Source organism: Cavia porcellus, unplaced genomic scaffold, assembly GCF_034190915.1.
Source record: "Cavia porcellus strain 051 isolate PalLab524CR breed Dunkin Hartley unplaced genomic scaffold, mCavPor4.1 scaffold_3, whole genome shotgun sequence".
NCBI classification, from domain to species: domain Eukaryota; kingdom Metazoa; phylum Chordata; class Mammalia; order Rodentia; family Caviidae; genus Cavia; species Cavia porcellus.
The window spans coordinates 58,674,937-58,688,689 of record NW_026947486.1 but is presented as its reverse complement, the minus strand read 5'-3'; the positions used below and the strand labels follow the sequence as shown (position 1 = coordinate 58,688,689).

General features: G+C 34.1%; 1 protein-coding gene across 1 annotated transcript; it reads left to right on the top strand.

The window, feature by feature from the left end:
- The first annotated feature begins 1,098 nt into the window (after window positions 1–1,098).
- LOC100721158 (perilipin-2-like) lies at window positions 1,099–2,633 on the top strand. The gene is given in 2 exon segments (XM_063246165.1): window positions 1,099–1,750; window positions 1,752–2,633. Coding segments are annotated over 2 exon segments (1,305 nt in total). The 5' UTR covers window positions 1,099–1,144; the 3' UTR covers window positions 2,451–2,633.
- The last annotated feature ends 11,120 nt before the right edge of the window (window positions 2,634–13,753 follow it).

Sequence of the window (13,753 nt, the reverse complement as noted above, 5' to 3'; positions counted from 1 at the left end):
ACCTGATCCAAGATGAAGACAATACCTGAGGAGAGAAGGAAACAACCAGACTATGTGAATACCAACATTAAGTAAAACATTCCACTTGAATACCACCCCCACAGCCTACAGAAAGGAGAGACCAGAGGGCTGAAAGTGTTTCCAGTCCACTGAATGAACAAAGAAACACCCTAGTTTTGGTGGTAACAATTACTGGAGTGAAATACACAAAGATTTATTGTTGACATGATATCTTTCTACTGTTGCATCTTTATATTTCCATTCTGTTTGTCTGCCTTGCTTAGTGGCTTTTTCTTTGTGTATCTAGACTGTCTTTCAGTATTCTTTGCAGGTTTGGTTTTATGTAACAGTCATAACCATTAATGTAAATGGTGTCAATTCACCAATTAAAAGAAACATACCAGCTGAATGGATCAAGAAACAACATCTAAACATATTCTGTCTACAAGAAACTCATCTAATCCAAAAGGAAAGTCACAGACTGAAAGTCAAAGGTTGGAAAATAACCTAATACCTACCTACTAGTTAGGAAGAAACTTCAAGAGGAAGAGATAACAATCTTAAATATATATGCACCAAATTCCAGAGCACCCAATTATACAAAGCTAGTATTAATAGAAATGAAAAACCAAATTATAAGTAACACAATTATAACAGGAGACCTTAACATACCATTGACACCAAGGGATAGATCAACCAGACAGAATATCAGCAAAGAAATAACAGAACAGAATAAGAATCACACCTGTGAACAAATGGATTTGATAAACATATAGAGAGTTTTCCATCCAACAACATCAGAATATACATTCTTCTCAACAGTACATGGGACATTCTCTAAAACAGACCATATACTAGCCCATAGAATATATTTCAGTAAATGCAAAAGAGGTGAAAGTATCCCATGCATGTTATCAGATTAGAGCTCCATGAAACTAGAAATTAATGATAAAAAACTGAAAAAAAACCCCACAAACACATGGAAATTGAATAATACAATAATAATCAATCAGAGGGTCACAGGGAAAATTAAAGAAGAATTTAAACAATATCTACGAAAAAGCTCAGCTGGCGGGCGCAGCATGGAGCTGACTTGGCTGCCCTCTTCTCTTCTCAAGGTTGCTTTTTGCTTCAGGAGAAAATAATGGCTTCTGTTGCAGTTGATCTACAACCAAGTGTGGTGGTAAGGGTGGTCAGCCTGCCCTTGGTGAGTTCCACTTATGATCTGGTGTCCTCAGCCTATATCAGCACGAAGGATCAGCACCCCTAACTGAAGTCTGTGTGTGAGATGGCTGAGCAGGGTGTGAAGACCATGACCTCAGTGGCCATGATCAGTGTTCTGCCCATTATGCAGAAGCTAGAGCCACAAATTGCAGTTGCCAATACTTATGCCTGTACGGGGCTAGACAGGATTGAGGAGAGACTGCCCATTTTGAACCAGCCAACAACCCAGGTTGTCACCAGTGCCAAAGGTGCCATGACCAGGGCAAGAGATGCTGTGACAAAGACTGTGACTGGGGCGAAGAGTTCCGTGGCCAGCACAATCACAGGGGTGATGGACAAAACCAAGGGAGCAGTGACTGACAATGTGGAGAAGACCAAGTCCATGGTTAATGGCGGCATTAACACAGTTCTGGGGAGTCGGATGAGGCAGTTTATGTGCAGTGGAGTAGAAAATGAACTTAGCAAATCACAGATGCTGGTAGACCAGTACCTTCCTCTCACGGAGGAAGAGCTAGAAAAAGAAGCAAAAAAAAGTAGAAGGATTTGATGTGGTTCAGAAGCCAAGTTACTATGTTAGACTGGGGTCCCTGTCCAGCAAGCTCTGCTCCCGGGCCTACCAGCAGGCATTCAGAAGGGTTAAAGACACCAAGCAGAAAAGCCAAGAGACCATTGCTCAGCTCCACTCTACTGTCCACCTGATTGAATATGCCAGGAAGAATGTGCATAGCGCCAACCAGAAAATTCAGGACGCACAGGATAAGCTCTATCTCTCATGGGTGGAGTGGAAGAGAAGCATTGGCCATGATGACACTGATGAGTCCCACTGTGCTGAGCACATCGAGTCACATATTCTTGTCATTGCCCACAACCTGGCTCAGCAGCTGCAGACCACACGCCACACCCTGCTGTCCAGTGTCCAAGGGTTACCGCAGAACATCCAGGATCAGGCCAAGCACTTGGGGGTGATGGCTGGTGACATCTACTCCATTTTCCACAATGCTGCCTCCTTTACAGAAGTGTCTGACAACCTCCTAACTTCTAGCAAAGGGCAGCTGCAGAGAATGAAGGAATCTTTAGATGATGTGATGGATTATCTTGTTAACAACACACCCCTCAGCTGGCTGGTAGGTCCCTTTTACCCTCAGCTGACTCAGTCTCAGAATGCTCAGAACGAAGATACAGAATTAGACAGGACCAGCCAGAATTCTGAGCAGAGAGCTCATTAACCCTGTCCTTGTCACCAGTGCTCAATGCAGCTATCCAGCTGACACCTTTTGTTACATGAGAGTTAACCTGATAGCTGACTCCTAGGTGGGAAATTAGATAACTAGGAAAAGGGTCTTCGGTTGTGATTCTTGCCAGATGGATTAAGAGCTTTAAACTTTCTGGCATTAGCAGGTAAATTCTGTTTGTTGCATGTTAGCTTTGCCAGAGCCTGGCCAGAACTCAGTTCAAGTCTCATTTTATGGTCATTGTGTTGCTACTGTGACTGTATAAATAAAAATACCTTCTTGTGGACTGTGTATAAACTGGTGATTGCTAAGTGGGCTTCCTCATTGCTTATCTAATGATGCATGCTTGTACAACTTGATTTTAGATTTTTAGTCCTTAAAGGAACACTGCCTTTGAACTCAATAAAATAGCAAGTAGATAAAAAAATAAACAATATCTACAAGCAAATGAAAATACAAATACAAGTTGCCAGAATCTGTGGGCTACAATGAAAGCAGTACTCAGAGGAAAATTCATTGCACTGAGTCTCCATATCAGGGAAACAGAATGAATACAAATAAATAACCTCATGCTACACCTCAAACATCTAGAAAAGAAGAGCAAGTCAAGCCCAAAGCCAAGGAAGGGAGGGAATTATAAAAATCAGAGCAGAAATTAATGTCATAGAGACTAAAAAAAAAAGGAATCAATGAATCAAAGAGTTGGTTGTTTTAAAGAATAAATAAAATTGATAAGGCCTTAGCAAGCCTTATTTTTAAAAAAAGGGAAGAAAAAACTCCAGCTCATGCAATAAGGAATGAAAAAGGTGAAATCAAGACAGACACTGTGGAAATAAGAATCATCATCAACAACTATTTCAAAAAACCCGATACTCATAGGTTCGATAACTGGATTAAGAAGATGTCAAACTGCAGAATAACCCAAGTTCTATTAATGAAATTGATAATGTAATTAAGTCTTTACCTACAAAGAAGAGCCCAGGCTCAGATGGATTCACTGCAGAATTCTACAGGAAGTACAAAGAACACTTAATGCCAACACTCCTCAAACTCTTCAATGAAATTGAAAGGGAAGCAATCTTTCCTAAGACATTCCTGGAAGCAAATATTATTCCAGGAACAAAACCTGAAAAAGACCCAACTAAAAAAGAGAACTACCAGCCAGTCTCCCTAATGAACACAGATGCAAAAAATCCTCAATAAAATATTGGCAAACAGGATGCAGCAAATATCAAGAAGATTATACACCATGACCAAGTGGGATTCATCCCAGGCATGCAGGGATGGTTCAGCACATGTAAATCAATAAATGTAATTCACCATATCAATACAGCCAAAATTAAGAATCACATTATCATTTATATAGATGCAGAAAAAGCTCTTGATAAGGTCCAACACTCATTTCTTCTAAAAACATTACAGAAAATTGAAATAGATGGTCTTTACCTCAATACAATAAAGGCCATCGATGACAAACCAACAGCTAGCACCATATTAAATGGCCAAAAACTGAAGAACTTTACATTAAAATCAGGCACAAGAAAGGATGCTTTTATCACCACTCTTATTCAACATAGTACTGGAAATATTAGCCAGAGCAATTATACAAGAGAGAGAAATAAAAGGTGTAAAGATAGGAAAAGAGGAAGTCAAAGTATCATTATTTGCAAATGACATGAAACTCTATATAGAAGATCCCCAAAACTCCATCGAAAGACTCCTAGATACAATAAATAAATTCAGCAATGCAGCTGGATACAAAATACTTAAAATCAATAGCATTTCTATACACTAACAACACAATCACTGAAATGGAAATAAGAGAATCCAGACCCTTCACACTAGCATCCAAGAAAAATGAAATAATTAGGAATTAAAAGTAACAGATCCATACAGGGAAAATTATAATACCCTGAAAAAGTAACAGATCTATGCAGTGACAATTATGTTACCCTTAAAAATAAATTGAAGAGAATCTCAGAAAATGGAGAGACATCCCTCATTCATGGATAGGAAGAATAAATATTGTGAAAATGGCCATTCTCCAAAAATGTTATACAGATTCAATGCAATCCGAATGAAAACACCATTAACATACCTCAGAGATCTAGAGAAATCAGTCCTAAAATTCATATGGAATCAGAAGAGACCTAGAATAGCAAAGTCAATTCCAAGCAGCAAAGGCAAGGCAGTATGCATCACAATCCCTGATCTGAAGTTATACTAAAAAGCTGTAATAAAATCAACATGGTACTAGAATAAAAACGGATCTGAAGATCAATGGAATAGATTAGAAAACACAACCACAACTAACAACACACTCAAATACCTTATCTTTGTTAAAGGGTCCAAACATGTTCACTGGAAGGACAGTCTTTTTAATAAATGGTGCTAGAAAAATTGGAGCTCCATATGCCAAAAACTAAAACTAGACCTATGGCTCTCACCATGTGCTAAACTAAAATTGAAATGGATCAGAGATCTGAATATTAAAACAGAAACACTGAATCTGTTGGAAGACAAATTAGGTAAAAATCTTGAAGACCCAGGGGTACATAGAAAATTCATGAATAGGAATCAAACCACACAGGAAATACTTCCCAGAATCAATACCTGGGATCATATTTATTAAACCGATTCTGCATGTTAAAACAAATCTCCAGAGTGGTGAAAAGAAAACCCACAAACTGGGAAACGAAATCTTAGTGAACTGTCACTCGGACAAAGGACTTCTGTGTAAAACATATAAAGAATTTTAAATATCAGACACCCGAAATTCAAAGATCAAATCCAAAAATGGGCATATGAGATGGATACGCAGTTCTCAGATGAAGAAATACAAATGGCAAATAAAATACATAAAAAGTGCTCATCATCATTAATCATTAGAGAACTCCAAATTAAAACCACAGTAAGATTGCATTTCACTTCAGAAATAATGGCCAGGTTCAAGATAACTTCCAAAAACAAATGCTAGAGAGGCTGTGGGGGAAAAGGAACTCTCCTGCACTGTTGGTGGGAGTGTAGACTGGTGCAACCACAGTGGAGGTCTGTCTGGAGATTCCTCACAAAGCTAGTATTGGAAGTCCAGTTCAACCCAGATATTCCACTTCTAGGCATATTCCCAGAAAAACTGAATATATCATACCACTGTTATATATATATATATATATATATATATATATATATATATATATACCCACGTTTATAACAGCACAATTTGTAATAGCCAGCTCTTGGAAACAACCTATGTGCCCATCAACAGAGCAACTGATTTAAAAAGTTATGGCATTTTTATACAATGGAGTACTATTCAGCTATAAAGAATGTTCACACTGAGATATTTATAAATAAATGCACGCAACTTCAGACCATACTCATAAGCAAAATAAATTAAACTCACATGTATTAATTCCATATAGTCTCCCTGGTGTAAGAAATGGTAAGTGTATATACAAGTTTATGGTAATCATAATTCCCCATTACATTGCTTTGAAGCCTTATAGTGTTTTCATTCATTAGCTGGAAAGGTTTTATCCTGGTTTGTTTGATGTATTATCTGTGATGGAATAAGCAGCTATTTTGAATAAAACAAGACATTATAAAAGCCAGTGCTGATTTAATAGCATCTTACTTTGAAGTCTTACCATGCCTTTGTTCTTCTTTTATGATTGGTTCTATTATGTTGTACCTTATTGGATTTTATTCTGTGTGATAGTACAAACAATTTTTATGGGTAATGAGATAATATAGTAGTCATTGTTCATTTTCTGTTATTTGTTTCTGAATGTCCTGTAATACTTTCATTCTCTTGAATGGTTTTATACTATTTTGTTATATTTGATACTATTGGATGTGAAGGTATGCTCAACTATTTCAAAGAAAGAGATAATATGGTAGCTACTGTTATATTAGGTTGTTTTGTGGTGAAATACTGTGCTGCTTAAATTTTTCAGTTTTGATCTGATTTGTTATGTCCTCTTTTTCTTAATATCTTTAACATAAAAATTAAAAAAAGAGAAATACACAATGAGCTGTGGTTCATTAAGGACACTTCAAAAACTCACAGTCTTAAAACCTAGGTGGAGAAAAGTAGAACTGGCTGGATTGTATGACTGTGCACCTTGGAAATAAACTACTCATTCAAAAACAGAGAAATTGTTCTTTGACTCAGTGTAAATTTTATTTTCTTAATTTTAATTAGTTTTCCTTCTTTGTGTTTTAGTACTAGTTGGCACTTTTATTCCCGTTTTAAATTAATTAAGTATATTGTTACATTTTATATATATATATATATATATATATATATATATATATAAATAACATTTATATTTTTCAAAGGAGCTTGAACCTGTATATGATATACCTTCCTACTTCCTTTATTCCTGTTCACCCTATTGCCCCTTAAATATTTCCTCTAATTTATAAAAGCTTTGCTTTCATTTTTCCTCATTTTATTTTCCCTTCTTTCCTTTCCCCCTCTGACCTTCCTACTTCACATTTCCATTTGAAAAATTTCTTCCAATTTTGCAGTATCTATTGTTCATTTTGGTCCTTATTTCCCCTTTGGTTTCTTCACATCGGGGAAACAATGTTTCTTTTAAATTTGTGTGTCAGATTTATTTCCCATGAAAGCATATTTCTGAGGTCCAACTATTATCTAGAAATGTCTCGTTTATCATTTTTTTAGATTGAGTAGTACTCCATTGTATTAAAAAAAAAACAAAAAAAAAAAAAAACAAAAAACTACAACTTCTTTAACCACTCATCTGTTAATGGGCACTTGGGCTGTTTCCAGGAATCTGCTATTACAAAATTTGCTGCTATAAACATGGATTTGCACATACAAGTGTAATATGATGCTTTTAATACTTTAAGAAATGTACAAAGGAGATGAAAAGGTGGGTCAAATGGAACATCGAGTTTCAGTCTTTTGAGGAATTGTTACACTGATTGGCAAACTGGTTGCACCAAAGAATCAAAAACATAGGCTGCTGAAAGTCTCTAACAAATGATGCTCAGAATACTGGTTATTCACATATATAGACTTCTAGATGTAATAACGAAATTCAGTAATGTAGCTGGGCAAAAATCAACACTCAGAAATCAATAGTTTTCCACTGAGTGGGAAATGACAAAATATCCCTGTCAAAGTGGAACCCAAATTAGAGAAATACATAGGAATCAATCTAACAAAAGAAGTAAATATCTACTCAGTGAAAATTCAAGCACTCTGAAAAAAGAAATTTAAGAAGATTTCAGAAAATGAAAAGACATTCCTTGTTCATGGATAGGAAGAACAAACATTGTAAAAATGGCCGTCCTGCCAAAATTGTTAGGCAGATTTACTGCAATTCCAATTAAAGTACGATTAGTATACATAACAGACTTGGATAAATAGTTCCTAAATTTCATCTGGAACCATAAAAGACTTAGAACAGCAAAGGCAATTCTGTGCAACAAAGGCAAGGCAGGAGGCATCACAATCCCTGACTTGAAGTTATGCTACAAAGCTACTGTGATAAACTCGGCATGGTACTGGAATAAAAGCAGACATGAAGATCAATGGAATAGATAAGAAGATGCTACTACAACTACATACAAATTCAGCCACCTTATCTTTGATTGAGGGGCCAAATATGTTCAGTGGAATAAAGATAGCCTCTTTAACAAGTGGTGCTAGAAAAACTGGCTTTCCATATGCCGAAAACTAAAATTAGAATCATACCTATCATTATACACTAAACTAAAGTAAAAATTGGTCAAAGGTTTAAATATTAAAACACAAGCATTAAATCTGGTGGAAGAAATAGTAGGTAGAAATCTCGAAGACCTAAGAGTCAGAAGAGAATTCACAAACAAAAATCAAACTTCATGGTAAACACTTCCTAGAATCAACAACTGGGATCTCATCATATTTAAAAGTTTTTTCACATCAAAGAAATATCCAACAGACTGTAAATAAAACTCATGAATGAGGAAAAATCTTATTCAACTCTCCCTCAGACAAAGGGCTTCTACACAGAACATATAAAGAATTTTTTTTTTTTTTAAATCAAGCTCCCATAACTCAAAGACCCAATCCAAAACTGGACATCTGAGATGAATACACACTTCTCAGATGAAGAAGTACAAATAACAAATAAATAAATGTAAATTTTTCATCATAATTGGTTATTAGAACAGTGCAAATTAAAATCACAATAAGATTCCATCTCATGGCAAAAAGAATAGCCAGGATCAAAAAAGCAACCAATAAGAAATGCTGGAGAGGCTGTTGATAAAAAGGAACACTTCTGCACTGTTGGTGGGTATGTAGACTGGTGCAATCACTGTGGACATCGTCTGGAGGGTCCTCCAAAGGCTAGGATTCAAGTTGTCATTTGATCTAGCTATTCCACTTCTGGGCATAGTCCCAAAAGAACTGAGAACATCATACCACAGTGATATATTACAACCTTGTTTATAGCAGCACAATTTCTAATAGCTAAATCTTGGAAATAGCCCAAATGCCCATAGTCCCAAGAATGGCTAAAAAAGATGTGGTATTTCAATGCAATGGAATATTATTCAGGTATAAGTAAATACCACATTGGGACTTTTATTAATAAATGGACGCAAATATAGACCATACTCTTAAGTGAAATAAATTAAATGCCCTTGTGTAAATACTGCATTGTTTCCCTAATGCAAGAAATGGAAAGAGTAAAGAAGATCCAAAATCTTCAATAAATATTTTGAAAGGGTAAGAAACTGCTGAAAGAGAAAAAAATAACTTGGGAAAAGAGAAAAGTTGGAAGAGAAATGAAGTAAGATATAAATTTGTATATATACAATTAAGATTACTAAGATGATCATACTACTAATTCTATTAGTTTTAGAAAAAGCAGATAATATCTGCAGGACTAGACCTATTTTGCATGAATATGTATGGTAATTAAGATAAGACTTATGAAGATAACTATGCAAAACAACAACAGTTTTTATGTTTCTATCATCTTGTTTTGAAAGCATACACTGTTACTGTTTCAGGCTCTTAGAGCTATGTATTTGTTATTTTTGGTTTTGCTTTTTCCTCTAGTACTGAAAGGTTAGATATATATGTCCTTATATATGTCTTGAACTTTACCTAAGGAGCTTACAAGAATTGATTTTAGTATGCATGGTTGTATGAACAGCTACACTTAACAAAACGAGACATCATGGTAGCCATTAATGATTTCCTAACATTTTGATTCAAAAGCCAATAACGCTTTTAGTCTTGGTTTTGAGTGGTTTTAGTCTATTTTCAATTATTTGATTCCAATATATATGAATATATGGAGAGCTATTTTGATTAAAACAAGAGACATTGTGGTCACCATTATTGATTTCCTAGTGTCTGGCCTTGAAAACCCTTACGGATCTCATTCTTGTGTTTTGAATTTTTATAATATTTAGATGTCTGTTAACTTATTGTGTGTGAAAATGTGGAACAACTATTTTGAAGAAAACCAGAGATATTATGGTAGCAACTGTTGGTTCTCTGCTCTCTTTTTGTGAAATTCTGTGTCATTTGCATAGTTTTATTCTGTTCTACTTTGTTCTGTTGTTTTCATTTGGTTTGTTTGTTTTGTTTTATTCTCTTTAAAGTAAAATAAAAAAGAATGATTCTAGTCCTGTGTCTCTCAGTTTGCATAAAATCAAATCAAAATGAATCAAGAATTTATATATTTAGACAGAAAAACATAAATATTTTGGAAGAAACAACGGGTAAAACTCTTGATCACACAGGCCTAGGTTTTCTTAACAGGACCCCAATTGCACAAATCATTATATGGAGAATCAACAAATGCTATAATATCAAAATAAAAGATTCTGTGTGTCAAAGGAAACCACAGACAAAGTGAAGAAACAAGTCACAATATGGGAAAAGATTTCCTTTACTCTTCAGACAAAGTACTAGTAACTACAATATATAAAACACACACAATCATTAAACTGAAAAAGTCAAGGCCCTATAGAAATGGGCAATTGATGAATAGATAGTTCTCAGAGAAGTACAGATGCCCAATAATTACATGAAAATATGTTCGGCATGTTTGGTTGCCAATGAAATACAAATCAAAACAACACTGAGATTCCGTCTTTCTCCAGAAATACTATGAGTCATTAAGATCTTAATAAACAGTTAATGCTGGAAAGGTTGTAGGACTCCTTCTTCATTTTTGGTGGAATTGTAAATTAATGTAATCATGAATATAAGTATGAGTATTTTTCAAAATACTAAAAGTAAAATTTCCATTTGACTCATGCATACTTCTAGTTTATATCTATCTGATATTATATTTCAAAAGATATATACATCCCCATGTTTATAGCAGCAAATTTCATAAAGCAAGATTTTGAAATTAGCCTGTATATGGACCAATATATTCATGATTAATTATATCCATATAGGATATATTTATATTACTTATATATTGCTCAGTCATAAAGAATAATATTTTAATATATTGTAGAAAGTAGATGAATCTTAACACCAAATCCTGAGTGAAATATATCATGTGCCATTGATTAAATATTGAATGATTTCTCTTATATGAGATACATGAATATATATAATTTATTAGAAAAAGTAAAGAGGGTTTATGGGAAAGAGTGAGATAATTTTTGTGGAGATGAAAGGGGCTCTTGAATTAGATGAAAAAGGGAAAACAGGGAGGAATGTATAAGTAAGGTCATTAAGGTGTGATATATATATATATATATATATATATATATATATAGTGTATATGACATATGGAAATGCATATTCAGTATATATGTATATAGAGATATATATACAAGTTCCTCAATATTACTTTAACCCTCATGTATTTCTAACATATATCAAGTTAAATAAATACCAACTTCAATAACAATTGTTATTTCATATGCCTAAAAACTCTAAATACTCTCCACATATTTTACCTTTATCAAAATTATTTTTCTTTTCTTTTATCATTATAATTTTGATTATTTCCTTCCAGTTAGTGGATGCTCAATAAACATATGTTGAATAAATGAGCAAATGAGTTATTCATAGATACTAAAAATTAAACTAGTAAGAGTTGCTTAAAAATAGATTTTAATGATTTCATTAGGTCTTAAAGAGGGAAAATGATAAAGGGCTAAAATTTTGCAAAACATAAGAGTCTATATGACTGCCAGCAGAAAAATAATGAAAAAAGTTTAAAATTTCCATTTTAGGAAATCCACTTTCATTATCACATGGGACATTAAATAGATGGGTACAGGAAAAGGGTACTTGAGATCAGTTAGGTATTTGCCACTGTAGTCAGTGAAAGATAATGTCCAAACTGACTAGCGTTCTGGTAGTATGTTGGATTAGAAGTTACTGAATTTAACAGATGTTCAGAAACCTTCTATGGACGTACACTCTTCCACCTCCTCTAGTACTCCATTTTCTATCTTTTTGTAATGACAAATATGCATCTCATTTCATTGATTGATTTATATTGAAATGTTTCTCTTGGATTTTTTGAAGTTAGATCATTTATTCTGCTGAAATAGAGATAATATCTTTCATTAAGTGCTCCATCCACACCACCCGTAACTACACTTATCAATGAGTTCACAGTTCAATGATAACATTAAATTTTAATTAGCTAGTGATATTAAAGAAAGGATTTAAGAAATTGTACAGGAATTATATTTGTTATTGATATAAAACCACATCTTTAGTTTTCTGTATGTTATTTTTGTTTCTTTAAAAATAAAATTAAAAGAGATATATTTTACTCAAGTCTGTTTTCATTAGGAGAGCAATATTAAAATTTGTAAAAAGAAGGGTTCAGAATTGGGAAGTATGCAGAAATCCAAACAGTGAGAAAATAATATTGCCTTTCTTCATGCTGAATGACTTTTCAAACGATAACCCTTCTTTCTGTATTGCAACATTTGTGGAGTAGAAATTTGATATACACACCAATTCAGAAAAAGAAAATATCAGAGATCTATCATTTTATCTGTAATTAAAAGTATATTGGAGCCAACTGCTCTCTGATACAGTTACATTTGTCAATTTGGTATCCCACTGTTGACATAAACCTTACAAACACAGTCATGATTAACGGTTCTGAATTGGATGGCATTCAGTTTGCCTTTTACTCTCAGTCACTGAGATGAAGCCAGTAATAAAAAGTATTATGATTCACTAACTTATTTATTACCTTGATCTTGTACTATTTTAGCACAGCTTTAAAATAACAACCACTTCTCTGGGAGAGAGTGTTTCACATTAAGTAAAACTGCATGGAAATTATTAGCATAGTAAGTCTGGCAAAGAAAAAACTTCCACATAATTGTTTCAGAAAAAAGCAATTTGGGAAATCAAATGATCCCAGAAACAAGTGGTTTCTCCTTTATCATCTGAGAGACAGTATCAGAAAAGCCAAATGTGAACAAGAATTATCCCAGAAATTAGCATTTCAATGTTAGATAAACTCTCTAGAGTATCCAATTAGACACAGCTCCAGTTTTTATGCCTGAAGGAAAGTAGTCACCCAAAATATTTATTGATCAGCTAAAATATGCCAAAGAATGTTTTTGGCACCAGTGAGATGAGAATATAAGGAAAATCTACTATGATTTCTACTCAAAATAAGAGTATGCTGTACTGGGGCTGGGGATTTAGCTCAGCGGCATAAGCGCCTGCCTTGCAAGCAGGAAGTCGTGAGTTCGATCTCCGGTACCAATAAAAAGCAAAAAAAAAAAGACAAAAAAAAAAAAATAAATAAAATAAAATAAAAAAATAAAAAAAAAGAGTATGCTGTACTGAGATGAAGTCATTCATGAAGCAATTTAAGCACAAACAAAATATAGTTATGTAAACATTGTGTCATAGAAATGAGAATTGCTCAGACATATATAGTAACCAGAGATAGATAAATAGTAAGAGAAAGCTTATTCTCATATTCACCTGAAATTTCAAGAGTGTTTTTTTAACAGAAATACTCTGGGGATACAAAATTAACTTTTTAGCAGCAACTATCTGAAGGTCCCACTATGTTCCTCACTTTTTAGTCTGGCATCAGAATATCCATATTACAAACTAGAGAAGCTTTTTGACTCTTCCCTAGTTCCAGTTCCAGTGCCTAAGAGCAGAAATCGTCTTCAAAAAATAAAGTGGAAACACCTATTTAATATAAAACATGCTGATTTCTGTATCCTTCCTTCGTGTGTGTGTGTGTGTGTGTGTGTGTGTGTGTGTGTGTGTATTACCTCACATTTTCTGAAAGAGGGAATTTATTTTA